The sequence below is a fragment of the Rhinopithecus bieti genome, unplaced genomic scaffold (assembly GCF_001698545.2).
Source record: "Rhinopithecus bieti isolate Rb0 unplaced genomic scaffold, ASM169854v2 scaffold_22453, whole genome shotgun sequence".
Classification (NCBI taxonomy): Eukaryota; Metazoa; Chordata; class Mammalia; order Primates; family Cercopithecidae; genus Rhinopithecus; species Rhinopithecus bieti.
In genome coordinates, this window is record NW_016810682.1 from 1,009,904 (window position 1) to 1,025,274 (window position 15,371).

The 15,371-nt window shown below is 52.8% G+C and overlaps 1 protein-coding gene across 2 annotated transcripts in view; it reads right to left on the bottom strand.

Annotated features, from left to right (window-relative positions):
• GLIPR2 (GLI pathogenesis related 2) overlaps window positions 1-15,371 on the bottom strand; it is a 29,420-nt gene that overhangs the window by 11,041 nt on the left and 3,008 nt on the right. Inside the window, exons 2-4 of one of the 2 annotated variants that reach the window (XM_017892642.1) lie at window positions 4,741-4,849; window positions 3,969-4,072; window positions 1,654-1,731 (exon numbers count right to left, since the gene is read on the bottom strand). In XM_017892642.1, coding sequence (XP_017748131.1) covers window positions 1,654-1,731; window positions 3,969-4,072; window positions 4,741-4,849 — 291 coding nt within the window. The remainder of the gene's footprint in view (window positions 1-1,653; window positions 1,732-3,968; window positions 4,073-4,740; window positions 4,850-15,371) is intronic. The other variant, XM_017892643.1, reaches the window with a different exon arrangement.

The window sequence follows — 15,371 nt, forward strand, 5'->3', positions numbered from 1 at the left end:
TTTTTTTTTTTTGCATTTTCAGTAGAGACAGGGTTTCACCATGTTGGCCAGGCTAGTCTTGAACTCCTGACCTCAGGTGATCCACCCGCCTTGGCCTCCCAAAGTGCAAGGATTACAGGTGTGAGCCACCGCGCCCAGCCTGTGGAGGCACTTTCTAATTACCACGTGGTGTGCACACACATGCACAGTGCTAGTTAATAACTTGCTCGGATACGTGTCTGATTGCTCAAGAATCTTGCTCATGGGAAAAGCAAACCCAGAAGCCATGAAATAAGAAGTCTTCTGGACACCATCTCTATTAAAAGAAGACAAGGTCCTGCCTACACATCCTTAATCAATAGCAGGAGCTTGTTACTGCTCCCTCCCCACACCCTTAGGTATCCTTGCCCTAGAATCACCTGTTCACACTCAAAGCCCTGCCAGCCTGGCCTGGAGTCCTGCAGGGGTTAATGGAGGGGAGGAATGCCTCAGCAGATGCTTCTGCCTCTGCCCCAGAGTCCCAGGAACAACGCAACGCAACATGGTTGCAGAAACCCCCACCCAGAAGGGCAGGCAGCAAACCACAGGAAACGGTGACTGGCGCTGAGAACCTGTCACTTCCGCTTCTGGAGCACCCCTCTAGAGGGTGGAAGGCCGCAAGGCTCTACTTGTGGGTGGGACAGGTGGGGTAGGAGGAACGAGGTGAGCAGAGTCCCTTTTTCTGTTTTCCTGGTGCCTTCTGGTCAGAGAAACTCCCACCCCCTTCTAACACCATCCTGGGCCCCAGGCGGCTCTGAGTCAGTTTTGAGGAAAGACAAGGAGCCTGGTGAGCCCAGCAAAAGGCAGCGGGAGCCCAGGGCACAGGGCCGCTGCCCAGAGGGATCCTGGGGCACAGGGCGGCTGCCCGGAGCTTTTGTCAGGGGAGGCCTATGGGAAGGGAACATGGACGCACAGAAGGTTCCTCCCTACACTTGAATCACCAGCTCTCAGGATATCCCTTAGAAGCCACCTTCTCCCTCTCCCCTGGGAAGAGGGGACAGGAATTGACTCAAGTCCACACAGCAAAGGGTGCCAGAGCTGAGACTAGATCCAGGTTCTCTGCACCCCAAGGTCCTGAACTGCAAACTAGAGCAGAAAGGGGAAGGGAGAAAGCCAGGGAGACCGCAAGGGTGGGGGAAGGGTGTGGGGTGTGGCGGGAGGAGTGCCAGCAGCTTGAGCCTTCTCCTGATGGCCCCAGGGAGCCATGACAATTGAATCAGGAGAGCATCAGGGGCAGAGACAATTTTAGAAGTATTGAGGCTGCTGGAGAGCAGGATGGATTGCAGAAACAAGACTAGACGCAGGGTGACCAGTTCAAGAATGAAGCTGCAAGCAGCTTTGGAAATCCAGTCTCCTGTGACACACTCCAGGAATGGGAAGAGCTCTGAGCTGATGGGGCAGGATTCAGCAGCTGGGGCTCACAGAGGGAGCAGAGCACGTAGCAGGGGAAGCTGGAGATGTAATGGGAAAAGGAGAGCTTTGGTCTGTGGTCAAGGTCAATCCAGAGAAACATAGAAGAGGTTAAACAGGAAGGAAAGGGTTGATTTTTTTAGAGGACTGGTTCCTCTCTGAAGTCAGACACCCAACCTGCATTGCTGCCCAGGGCCAGGCCCCTGGTGAGACCCTGCCACTCACCAGTCCCCGAGGTGAAGCCAGGCTGCTGGAAGTTATAGTTCTTGATTTCGCTGTACCATCTATCAGCCACCTCCTTTCCTGTGTGGAAATGACATTGTTCTAAAACTCAGCCACAAAATCCACCCACTCCCTATTGCCTGCATCTCCTCCCATTAGCCCCAAGCCACCTATCCAGCAATTAGACATCTGAGAAAGCCCCAGTCAGCTGATGCATCCTGGATGCTGCTTTGCAGACTCCTAGGGACTCCTGCCCATGAGCATGGCCAGGCTGAAGAGTGGGCCTTCTGGAGGGCTGGGAAGAGCACTGGCCTGGGGTCAGGGAACCTGCACCTATCCCCCCACAATCCACACACACTGACTTGCTGTGTAATCCTGGGCAAAGCCTTCCCTCTCTGGGTCTCAGTACAATGAAAAGTTTGAAGGCAATATACTGCAAGGGCCTTCTGCTGATGCTCCGAGTTTCTAGGAAACTATACTGTCATCTCACCCCACGTGCAGCTCTTGAAACATCCATAGTTGGAAAGACAATCAGGCTGGTAAGCCAAGGATCTCTACTGTGGGCAGTAGAGTCCTCACCTGGGGCATCCACCGTTCCCACAGGTGTTGATATGGGCAGGCGTTTCCCTGGGAGCTGATGCTCTCCTGGCCAGAGCCAGGAGTGGGGACCTCAGAGCAGTCAGTCTCAAATGTGTGCAAGAATCTTGTTAATGGGAAGATTCCGATTCAGTAGGTCTAGGATTCTGCATTTCTGCTCCCAGATGCTACTGCTGATCCATGTTCCACACATCAGCCTCACCTGGAGAGCATTTAACAAATACTAATGCCTGGGTCCTTCCTCAGACCAACTGTGTCTGTCTCTGGAGGAGAGACTCAGGCGTTTTTTTTGTTGTTGTTTGTTTGTTTGTTTTTTTCTTTCTGAGACGGAGTTTTGCTCTTGTTGCCCAGGCCGGAGTGCAACGGCACGATCTCAGCTCACGGCAACCTCCACCTCCCAGGTTCAAGCGATTCTTCTGCCTCAGCCTCCTGAATAGCTGGGATTACAGGCATGTGCCACCATGCCCGGCTAATTTTTGTATTTTTAGTACAGATGGGGTTTCTCCATGTTGGTCATGCTGGTCTCGAACCCCTGACCTCAGGTGATCAACCTGCCTCGGCCTCCCAAAGTGCTGGGATTGCAGGCATGAGCTACTGTGCCTGGCCTGGTATTTTTTTTAAAGTTTCACAAAAGATTCCAATGTGCGGCCAGAGTAGGGAACCACTGTCTCAGAGACCACCTACCCAACCCCCTCTCTGTAGAGACGGGAAACTGGGGGCAGAGGAGGGAGTGACCTGCTTAAGGCTTCCAAGGGAGCCCGTGCAAGGCTGGGATGGACTGTGCCTCCTGAATGCCCAACTTCCTGTCCTATGCCCTTCTCCCGGGGCCCATCAAGGGCCACAGCCTGGGCTTGGGAAGGAGCCTGCAGGCTGAGGGCGAGGCCTCGGAGGGAGGGGTGAGTAGGGGGTTCCCCAGGAGCTCACACACGCCTCCCAGTGGGGGTGCCAAGGACCATGCTGCACAGGAGCCCTGGCTTAGGCTGCCCTAGGGAAACCAAGAGGACTCGGGGGAACTCCCAGGAATGTGAGGCCGGGGAGGGAATGAGTCATTCTCCCACTGGTGTTTGGAGAAAGCTTCAGAGATCCCGATAGCTCTCCAATATTCTTCCTAAAAAGCCACATCAGGGCTGTCAGGGTCAGAGGGTCAGAAAGCTCAAGAATGTCCGGGCAGCACGGTGGGAGCATTCCAGATTGAGACCTTGCATGGAGACATTGTCTTTTCCATTATTATTATTTTTTCCAAAATGGAAAAAGCTCTATTGCTTTTCTTCTATTACAAAAGTAATACACCAGCACTACTGGTAGTGGATCACCAGTACAGTAGGAAAGTAAAATTTCTCGGGAAGAAAACAACATTTCTCGGTAGCTGGGGATGCTCTGGTGCCCGCAGAATCAGGCTGAGATTCTGTACAAAAGCGGTCTGTCTCCCCAACCCCCACTCCTTGGCCTGCGAGCTTCTCCAAAAGTGGGGGCCTGGTCAGTCTGACTCATCTCTGTGTCCCTGGCACCCGACACAGGCCTGGCACTGAGCCAGCCATCAGAGACCTTGTGGTGAACTGAAGTCAGCCTGGGAGCAGATTCAGAGAGCTCTGGTTCTCCTTTCTTTCCTTTCCTAGGCCTGTGGCTACACCGTGAGGGTGCTGGGGCCAGGAGGCATTTGAGGAGGACTTGTCCTTCTTCCAGCTCCCGCAGAGAGGAGAGGAGCTGAAAATGTAACCCACCTGTCTGATCGTAGGATGCCCATGCAAGGTTCTCCCCACACTGGCCGCGGCTGGACTCTGGGCTGTGCTTGAGGATCCTCGTGCTGGCCAGGGCTTCAGAATACCTGCAGAGTCCACAGTGCCTCCTCAGAGCAGGTGCAGTTCAGAGAACCCCCAAAGTATGTGTCCCAAGCTAGTGTGGCTGAGTTTCCTTCCCTGCCCAGGGCTGGCAGAGGAGCTAGAGCTGCATGACTGCTGCTGAGCCTCCCAGCAGTCCCATTCCACACAGGAGCAAGTCGAGGCTCAGGGGAACAAAGGGACCTGCCCAGGTGAGTGACAGAGTGGTTATTCAAGTGTGGTTGTATCTGATCCCAAAACCCGGTCCCCGAAACCATGCAGGGCCCCCCAACCTTTTTTTTTTTTTTTTTTTTTGAGATGTTGTCTCACTCTGTCACCCAGGCTGGAGTGCAGTGGCATGATCTTGGTTCACTTGGTTCACTGCAACCTCCACCTCCCGGGTTCAAGCGATTCTCCTGCCTCAGCCTCCCGAGTAGCTGGGACTACAGGCACCCGCCACCACACCTGGCTAATTTTTGTATTTTTAGTAGAGACAGTTTCACCATGTTGGCCAGGCTGGTCTTGAACTCCTGACCTCAGGTGATCCGCCCACTTCGGCCTCTCAAAGTGCTGAAATTACAGGTGTGAGCCACTGTGCCTGGCCACAGGGCCCCTTTGTGACTGCAGCAGTGGCACATGAAGGGCCCAAGTCACCCGGATGTGCTAGGGGACTCACTGTTGAGCCTCCCGGTTGAGCTTCTTGCAGAGCTTCAGTGGGGGGACGCCGTGCTTCTGCCGATACTCATTGTGGGCCTTCAGGACCTCATTATGAAACTGTTTGGAAGCTGGAATGATTGCAAAATGGAGAATGGCTCAGTGCAGAGAAAACACTCATCAAAAGTGTAATGGCATGCTGAAAGCAACACCCAGCTCAAACCTCAGGCCATGTGGACGGGCTGCTGCTCCCCTCCAACACCTGGCACCCCAGCCAAGTGGCCCTGCTCCACGCCACTGCTCACCCTACCTGGCATTGTGCTCCATATCTCTGCACATCTAAAGCCCATGGATCATGTGGGGCCTTATGGGCCATGTTAGGGATTTGGGTCTTTATCCAAGGCAATGGGGAAGCCACTGAAAGGGAGCAGGGCAGTGAGATCCATGTGTTTCTCAAAGACCCTGCTGGCTGCTAAGTGGAGGATGCACAGAAACACAGAGCAGATTTGGGGACCTGGACAGTCAGCAATAGGACTTCAGAAGTAAAATATCTGAAGGAGACCGGGTATCTCAGGCTGGATCTAGGGAGAGCAGAGGGGACTGGAATGGGCCAGAGCTGGGAGTCCAGAAAGAGGCCTCCTGGCTGGGGAGGAAGAAACCTATGCTGGGTGAGTGAAGCCCAGGAGACAGGGACAGACAAAGAGACAAGGGAAGGACAGCCCTGGGGAAGCAGAGTGTGAGGGTGAGTTTTAGGTGCCGACTTGACTGAATTAAGGCATACCTCGAGAATTGGTAAAGCATTATTTTGGGGTGTGTTTGTAGGGGTGTTTCCAGAGGACACTGGTGTGTGAGTCTGAGTGGGGAAGATCCACTCTCAACGTGGGTGGGTGCCATCCAATCAGACAACCTGGGGACCCACACAGAAACCTACTGCAGGGGCAGAGCCAGCGCACAGTCCCCACTAGGACAGTGCCTAATGGAGCTGCAGAAGTGCAGCCACCCCCAAGACCCCAGAACTGTGGAGCTACCAGCAAGCAACACGGGCCTGGGAAGGCTGAAAGCACGAGGCTTCGACCTGAGAGAGCTGAAGCCGGACAGCCCTAAGCCTTGGGGATGGGGCTGCCTGAGGCCCTGAGGCCCAACTCCCACCCAGTGTGCCCAGGAGGCAGGAGATGGAATCAGAGGGGATTATTCTCCAGCCTTAAGATCGAATGTTTTCCCTACTGGGTTGTGGACTTATTTGGGACCAGTTACCTTCTTTCCCATTTCTCCCTTTTGGAATGAGAATGTCTATCCTATGCCTGTCCCACCACTGTATTTTGGAGTAGATAAGTTGTTTTGATTTCACAGGCTCACAGCTGGAAGGAATATGTCTCTCGGTGAAGTGTGCCTTAAATCTCACCTGTATCTAATTTAGATGAGACTTTGGACTTTGAGTTGGTGCCAGAAGAAGTTAAGACTTGGGGCTATTGGGATGGAATGAATATATTTTGTATGTGGGGAGGATATGAGTTTTGGGGAGCCATGGGCAGAATGCTTTGGTTTGAACATCCCCTCCAAAACTCATGCTAAAATTTAATTGTCAACCTAACAGTGTTGAGGAGTGAGATCTTTAAGAGGTGATTAGAGGGCATTATCACAGGACTGGGCTCCTGGTAAAAGAATGAGTTTGGCCCGGCCTTCTGCCTGTCTTGAGTGCTTACTTGCCCTTCTGCTTTTCCATGGGATAATGCAGCATGAGGGCTTCACCAGATGCCAATGTCATGCTCTTGGACTTCCCAGCCTCCAGAACTGTGAGCCAAATAAATGGTTTTTTTTTTTTTTTTTTTTGAGATGGAGTCTCGCTGTGTCGCCCAGGCTGGAGTGCAGTGGCCAGATCTCAGCTCACTGCAAGCTCCGCCTCCCGGGTTTACGCCATTCTCCTGCCTCAGCCTCCCGAGTAGCTGGGACTACAGGCGCCAGCCACCTCGCCCGGCTAGATTTTGTATTTTTTAGTAGAGACGGGGTTTCACCGTGTTAGCCAGGATGGTCTCGATCTCCTGACCTCGTGATCCGCCTGTCTCGGCCTCCCAAAGTGCTGGGATTACAGGCTTGAGCCACCGCGCCCGGCCATAAACGGTTTTTTAATAAATTATCCAGTGTGTGGTATTCTTTTATAGCAGCAGAAAATGGACTAAGACACAGAATAGGAGAAGAGTGTAGCAAAGAAAGTGGAGGTGGTGGGAGGGTGAGTGGTATGATCAGCAGGCCCAGGGCTGCAGTGGGGGAAGAGGTGAAGCCCATGCCCAATTAGGTCATGATCTCAGAAAGGGCAAAGTCAAGGAGGCTGTGGTTAGGGAGAGAATAAGTAGGTGAAGCCAAAAGCAAGCAAGATCAATAGTGAACAGAAGCCATACCAATTTGGATCTGAAATGATCCCCATCCATCCATCCATCCATCCATCCATCCATCCATCCATCCAACATCCTCCATCCATCCATCCAATATCTTCCATTCATCTGTCCATCCACCATTCATCCAACATCCTCCATCCATCCAACATCCTCCATCCATCCACCCATCCACCTAATATCCTCCATACATCTATCCATGCAACATTGTCATCCATCTAACATTACCCATCCATCCAGCATCATTCATCCACACATCTGCCATTCATCCAAGGCCCATTCATCTATCCTCCATTTATCTGTTCATCTGCTCTCTGAGTGCTTCCCCTGTGCCATGTCCCATATCGTGTGCTAAGGGTCCAGAGACAAGTCAGTCACGTGTTGCTCTCAAAGAGCTCACATACAGAAGGCAGGCAGCCTTGTAAACAGACACTAGCCATGTGATAGGTGCCAAGATGCAGGTAAGCATAGATGCAAAAGGAACTTGGAGATTAACCTAACATGGAGTCAGGAAGGAGGCAACTCCCAACACGAGGCCCCAGAAATGTCTGAACAGGGGCCAGCCAGCCAGGCTATGATGAAGACACTGAGCACCTTATTCGGGAATCTGCGAGTTCCCTTCTGTGGAAATGGGGGTGAGTTGGATGGGTTCTGAGTGAGGGCCACAGAAGGCCCTTATGCTGAACTGGTCCCATCAGGCCACAGCCTGTCCCTCAAAGACTGGCTGTGGGTAGTGGCAGGAAGGGTGTGAACCATAAAGGAAGTGCCACGCTCTTCCTCTACCCTGGGTCACCTTCACCGGTGCCTTTCTCCTACTCTGCTGCCTTTCACCCAAGGCTGAGGAGATGATGCAACAGGGAGTCCTCGTCCCTTTTCTCATAGCCAGATCTCCCATGTCTCCTGGGCCCTCAAGTCAAACCCCATGGAATTTCTGAGGGGATGTAAGGGAAAGAAGACCCAGGGCTTGCCTTCAGGGGGGTTGGGGTGTGCAGACCCAGGAGCTACAGACCCAGGAGGGGAAGGTAACTGCAGGTCACACCTGCATGGTGGAGCTGTCCATGGGCCTTCTGAGAAAGAGGAAGTAGACTGTTAGATAAAGGGTACGTGGACCAAGCTCTAGAACTTGGGCTCATTAAGGCTGTCCAGTGAGGTCCAGTCACAGTAATGTGGTGTGGGCAGGGCAGGGATATGGGGGCTCTGAAACTTGGGATTGTGAGGTTTTGGTTGCCAGGCAGAGGTGGGGAGACCTGGAGGTGGAAACTGATCATGGGGACAGGCGTTAAGGCAGAGGGCGGAGCTACAACCTGAAGTATCAGGACTTCCTGGCCAACAGGCCGACCAAGCCCTTGTCAATAGGAAAAACAAAGATTTCAGGTCTACGGTGGAGAGGAGAAAAGGCAGAGGTATTGTTTAACGTGTACAGAGTTTCAGTTTGGCAACATGAAAAAGCTGTGGAGCTCTGTTGCATAGCAATGTAAATATACTTAACTCTACAGAACTGCACACTTAAAAATTTTTAAGATGATACATTTTATATTATGCATTTTTACCTTGACAACCAAAAAGATTTCAGGGTTAGCATGTTAATGTGGTATTTGGGATAAGGAGTGAGAGAGGCTTTTAAAGAATATCTCACAGGGAAATGCCAGGGGCGATGGCAACTCATGGGACCCAGATGGGGGTCTTGTTGACCAGTTTAAGAAGTCAGCTGGGTAGCATGGCCTCCAGGAACCCAAGGGTTCTTGGGCCATGGGCTGCTTCCCCAGCCTGGTCCCTGCTTTGTGCAAGAGACAGTGGTGACTTGAGGTGTGTTGAGGCTGGAAAGGGGGGTTTAATAAGGAATTGGTACAAGGATGGGGAATGTTCAGCCTGGAGAGGATCAGCCTCTGGAGGACACACTGGAGGCCCCTGATGAATTCTGGGACCCTGAGGGAAAGCTGGGGCCAGTGGGTAGAAAGGCAGAATGACAGATTTCAGCTCAGTCTAAGAAAGATCTTTCCTAGTTAAAGCTTCTGACGACCTAAAGGAGCTACCTCACAAGGTAGTGAGCTCTCTACCACTTAAGGAATTCAAGCAGGTGAGCCCCTCTTGGAGGGACTCAGGCCCTGAGTCAGAGGACCTTCAAGTCCCTTCCAATCCTGAGATCCTATAACATCCCGCTGGGGTAGGAGTGAGAGGAGACAAGATGAACAACTGACCCAAGACGTGAAGGAGTTTCCCAAACAAGCTTCTCTCAGGAGACACCGATCAGAACGGGTGAGTGTGCAGGCAAGGGCCCATATGGGTGACACCGCCAAGGTGACAGGGGTCCCCATCCAAGTGGCAGGGTTGTCCAGGCCCATCCTAAAGTCCCTTCTAGCTCCCATGTCCCGGACAGGCCACGGTGGGTCTCGTAGGACACCACGGGAGATGCATGAGGCTGAGTGGCACGTGCAGTGGTGACCACAGATGCGTCAGGGAAAGGAGGGCTCCCTGGAGGAGGTGTTCCTGGCTCAGGAAGCATGAATGGAGGAGGCAAACAGCAGAGAAAGAGCCAGGGTGAAGGGACCACGTGTATCCTGGGGCTCTGAAGAGGAGGGGGAGACAGGGGAGTGGGTGGCTCGCTAAGGGGAAGCCAGTTTAAAGGCAGCCTGAGTGCTGGGGTCAGTTTGCACTAGATCCTATAGTGCTGGAGGCCCTTAAGTTTCCTTGGCAGAGAGGGACATATAAGGCTGCTAAAAACTAGGTCACTGCACTCCCAGAATGTGGGAAGTAAAAAGAAACAAAAGTGAAAGTTCATGTGTCCAAGCAAAGCTCAGTGCCCAAAAGCTGCAGCTAGGCACTGTGTCCGCCAATGCCAGGCCCCTGAGCCAGGGTTCTCTGGAAGGGGCCAGGAGGTCTTTCTGGTAATCGGTGGCGGGGAAGCCCTCTCTCACCACTCCTGCCAACCACACCTTGGGCAGCCCCAGGAGTCCCCTCCCACCGAGGCAACCAGCCCTAGCCCTGGTGGCTCCTCTGAGAGGGCCGCCGCCCCAGGGAGGCAAAGTTATCAGTGGCAGCCACACCTAGCAAGAAGCACACCCCACCCCCACCGAGAAAAACCCAAGAATACAGATAAACATAAGGAAAAAAAAGTCAGAGAAAAGCTGTCCATCTCCCAGTTAGGCAGGGAGCGCCCTCCCAGCCACCCTACGATGGGGGATGGGCAGGGATGACGTCCTCATTGTGTAGGAGGGTAAACTGAGGCTGGAAAGTCCACACGGCTTCAGAGTGCCAGCCCTGAGGTAGGAGGAAGTTGCAGGCCCACCCATCCCAGGCCTGCTTTCTCCCGCTCTCTGGGCATGTGCTGGGCCTACGCATGATCTTATTTCTCGCCATCTTCTGTGGGAGCTGCCATGGCCTTACCCATGTTTTTTTCTTTCTAATTAGGAAACTGAGGCTTGAGAAGGGAAGTTACCTGCCCAAATTCCCACAACTAGTCCAGATCCTATGCAAAGCCCTGTCCTAAGCCCCCATCCCTCCTCAGGGTCACGGGAGACAAAGGGAATGACGGAAAGAGACAGGGGGTGACTGAGGAGGCCTGGGAGGGGGATCAGACTCGAGGACAGCTGAGGAAAGCAGTAGAAGAAAATAGACAGGGGTGGCAGCTGCCTTCAGATCTCTGAATTGAGCAAAGGAGAGGAAGGAAAAGAAGAGAAGAACGAAGGCTTCTCAAGAGCCTCCTCTGTGCCAAGCCCTTTTCTAGCACACCTGGCTGAGGGACCCCAGGGGAAATTAGGGACTATGGAGTGCAGGTTACCAGGGTGCCAGACTTGGGGCTTAAAAGAAAGGTCAGAGCTGCTAAAAGGAGGCAGGAGCTGCCTGGGCCTGGCTCCCCAGGGCTGAGGGAACGGGCTGGGCTGTCTCTGCTGGGGTGGAGGGTATAGATGTCCTAGGTGGGACTGCACTGGGTTCTTGAAGGTCCTTCTGGAGGCCAAGCCTCTACTGCTGGAGGCTCTGCAGAGATTCTGAGATTCTGAGGACAAAACAAAAAGCCATGCGTGGTGACTCATGCCTGTGGTCCCAGACTGAGATGGGAGGATCCCTTGAGCCCAGGAGATCAAGGCTGCAGTAAGCCATGATCACACAACTGCACTCCAGCTGGGGTGACAGAGCAAGACCTTGTCTCAAAAGAAAAAAAAAAAGATTCTGAGGAGGTGTACGCCCCTCCTCTACCATTTAAACTTTTGGTTGAGACAGGCTCTTCCCTCAGCATCTTCCTCCTCTCCTGAGGCCTCCCTGAGCCCAGCCTGACTCACTCCTCTGCCCTCTCCAGGCTCCTCATGAAAGAGCTGGTGACTGTCAGGGCCCAGGGCAGGAACTGCGAACAGGCCCCTCCGCCCCCTTGGCAAAGGCTGGAAAGAAACCTGGTTCCCCCTTGGGGGCAAAGCTGGTTTTACTTGTTTATCAGGAAGAAAGAATAAAAAGTTGGCAGTTTAAGGGAAAAAAAAGAACGAATTTCAGCTGGCTAACTCCTGCTCTTTAAGCTGGTTCTGGGAATTTCAACAGCCAAATCCCCACTCTGCCTGGTATTGGCCATGCGATCTTGGACACGTTGCTTCAACACTCTGTGCCTCCTTTCCCCATACATAAAATGGGAACAGCAGTATTGAACCCTCACTACAGCCTAGTGTAGTGCAGTGGGCAGTGTAGTGAGGGTGAAATGAATTCATCTATGTTAATGCTTTCGAACAGTTCTGGAATATAATGAACAGTTATTAAATGCCAACTGTAATTATTATTATTACCATTGGACAGGGACAGAAAGCTTTTGGGCTTTGGCTTTGGAAGAACCTGTTCCTGCTCCTTCCGGGTCAGGTCTCCTCTTGTCCTGCCTTTACATTGACGTTTGATGGCCTTTTTCAGCCCCTCTGAGCTTGGATATTTGCTAAGTGAATGAGTGAGTGAACAAACGAATGAGGTTCTCACTTCAGCACAGTGAAGGCGGGACAGGATTCCTCTCTTCATTACAGATGAGGAAACTGGGCTCTTTGGATGGTGGGGGGCATGCGGATTGTTCAAGGCCACACAGAGTCCACATTAGAGCCGGGTGTAAGAATGCCCCTCCCTTTACCCCCTCCCCTGCTCCAAATCTCCCACACTTTCCACTTTACATATTGCTTCCTCTTTTCCAAATGGCAAGAATGATGTCTATGAGGAGTTGCTCAATTGCTTACGGGAACAAGGCATCCCTCCCCCCAAGCATTAGCCTCCCCTAGGCTGTCCCTCTCCATAGAAAGTGGTTGTAATTGAAGGGGAGGCAGCCGTTTTCCAGCCCTGCCTGCCTACTGTCACTCAGGCACATCCCTGTCCCTCTGGGCCCCAGGTTCCCCATCTGTGTGTGAAAGAAGGATGACATCTATGGTTTTCATAATGTCTTCAAAGCAGGGAAACACTTCCTTGGAAGGAAATCTTCAATAAAAGCAACAGATGAAAATGAAACTGCTGGGGTTGGCTTGGTCCACACAGCCTCTCCCTGAGGAGGCCTAAGGGTCCCACTCAGTAGAAAACTCCTGGGCTCGTTGGTCCCTAAAGGCCTGTCTGCTCTGATTTCCTCTGGTGGATGGAGGGACACTAATATTCTTAGAGCTGATGGAGGCTGCGTGGAAGTCCCCACCGGGCTAGAGTTCAGGCTGGCAGGGAGCAGGGCGTCAGGGCAAGTGGTCAGTGTAGGAGAGAGGACAGGACACAGTAGGGGAGTCAGAGAGCTGAGTTCAAATTCATTGGTTTGCTTAATGGTCAGTGTGTGAGCTTGGGCAAGGTACTCAACCTCTGTAAATCTACAGCATGAGTTGATAATAACTGCCTGGCAGTGCTGTCACAAACATGGTAACATAGAAAATACTGAACTCTTTGTCTAGGATGCAGTTGAAGATTAAACATTGGTGTCACCAGTATTAGGGACAGGAGGCTTCCACTGAGCCCAAGGTCATTGCCTTTCTCTTCCCCACCACACTTGCTGCACACCAAGTCCCAGCAGAGAAACCAGGGCTGGGAGCAGGACCTGGGAGTCTTCGAGCACTGGGTCAAGCGTCTTCTGGAATTTCAGCTGTGCCAGCTGTGAGATGATCTTACAATAATGCCCGTTATGCCAGGCAGCTCTGGGGTGTATCTGAGGTGAAAGATGAAAAAGAGACTGGGTTCTGGGCAGTGAGGAGGAAACTGAGGCCCAGAAGGGGCAGGGGCGGATTCCTTATGGCGGCCTTGACAGAAGCACACAGAGCCCCTGTGAGTGCCGCCTGCCCTGTGGACAGACAGCAGCCCTGGGCTGATGGCCTGGAACTTCCAGGTTGGGCTTGCATTGAAGGCCCATTGGGCACTGGGTCACCCAGAAAAGTCATTTTCTTTTAGGGACCCTAGGAGAGCCAGATATTAATACTATTCTGGGGGCTCTTGGTTTTCCAGTTGGGGTGGGGGAGATAAATTCAGTGCACCTGACTGTGAGGGAGAAAGGCCTGGGTCAGAATTCTGCAGGGTCCCTGGGTGTATGTGTGTGTATCAGAGGTGGAGGTGGCCTCTGACTCAACCAGTTCTAACCTGCTTTCTGCCACTGGCCCCCTCCTCTCCTGAGTAAAAAGTAATCTTCCTCTGAAACCTGCCCAACCCTGCATCTCCAGGCATAGAAGCCATCACCCCATCGTGCAGGCCTCTGAGCCTTCCCTCTGCTTCACAGTAAGTTGTCTTCAAGTCTGTCCAAGGCCACCATCTCACAAATCCATCCCATCCTCCTCTCCAGCCTCCATCCTGCCCTGGATGTCTCTGTCATCTCCTGTCTGTGTGACTGCAGCAGTCTTCCCCATTCTCCCTCCACCTTCTCTCCATCCATCCGATCCACCCTACACCCTGGCAAAGCTCTAGTCCCGCTGCTTTCAGATCAGTGCCTTTCCATGGCACCCCAGGTTCTGTAAGATGAAGTCTAAATTCCCAAGACCCTCTAGGATTTGACCACCTCCTCCAGGAACCCTCACCAGCTCCCATGCGGAGCAGTCTCCTCACGTTGAGCTCCCACCGCCCTTCACCAGCACCTGTCTTGTGGTTTGGATCATTTTCCACCTCTTACTCAAGCCAGATAGTGCCTGTCTATCCCCTACATAGCTTTATGTATTCCTTTCACAATCCAAGTGGATGCACGCCCCAGCACTGGGTCCACAGCTTGATACAGAGCTGCTAGACAGTGCAAGGGAGGGATGGAGGAAGGGGCGGACAGACCGAAGAATGGGCACACAGCTGAATATGAGCAGTTCTGGAAAACCATACCTTACATAAGACGCTGGAAACAACTGATTAAGATGTAGCCTAGGCTGGGCACGCCTGTAATTCCAGCACTTTGGGAGACCGAGGTAGGCAGATCACGAGGTCAGGAGTTCGAGGCCAGCCTGACCAACATGGTGAAACCCCGTCTCTACTAAAAATACAAAAGTTAGCTGGGCGTGGTGGCGCGCACCTGTAGTCCCAGCTACTCAGGAGGCTGAGGCAGGAGAGTCGCTTGAACCTGGGAGGCGGAGGTTGCAGTGAGCTGAGATCGCACCATTGCACTCCAGCCTGGGCAACAGAACGAGACTCTGTCTCAGAAAGAAGAAGAAGAAAAAAAAAAACTAGCTTAAGGGAATTTGTGGATTTTCTCCTAAATCCACAGAGAAAGGAGTTGATTTCCCAAGTAGATATCTCGAAAGACTTGCTCTCATCTGCCATACTTTTGCCTCATCACCACCTGTCATCCTGTTAACTAAATGGCAACCCATTATATCACCTTTCCATACCGTGAAGAACCCCAGGGCTCATACAGCCACCCTCACTGTACATACGGGGAGGACCAGAGGGAAGGAGGCTTGCTCAGAATCACACAGCCGGTGATTGGCTGGGCCAGGACTGAAAGCCAGACCTGCCTCTACAGCCTAGGAAGCCTGGTTAGGACCAAGGCCAGGGAAAGCCACTTGCTCCCAGCGCTGGCATCTCCTGAGTCCAGATCTTGGAGGACAGATCCTAGAAGGGACCTAGCATTACTCATCTGAGGTGGACAATCCGCATGAAGCAGGACTTCTGAATCCTGTTCGACAGCTATTCCCTAAGAGCGTCCTGTGAGGCAGGAGCAATGCTGAGATAAACACGGCCCCCAGCAGCCAGGGGTGAGGACCCGGCGGGAAGCAGGTCTGTGGCTCAACTCTTGTCCCCGGCACACTGCAGGAAGGGCTGCAGCGAGGAAAACACCAGGTTGGGCGCTCCCTCCGGGGGGGGTGGGGGGGTG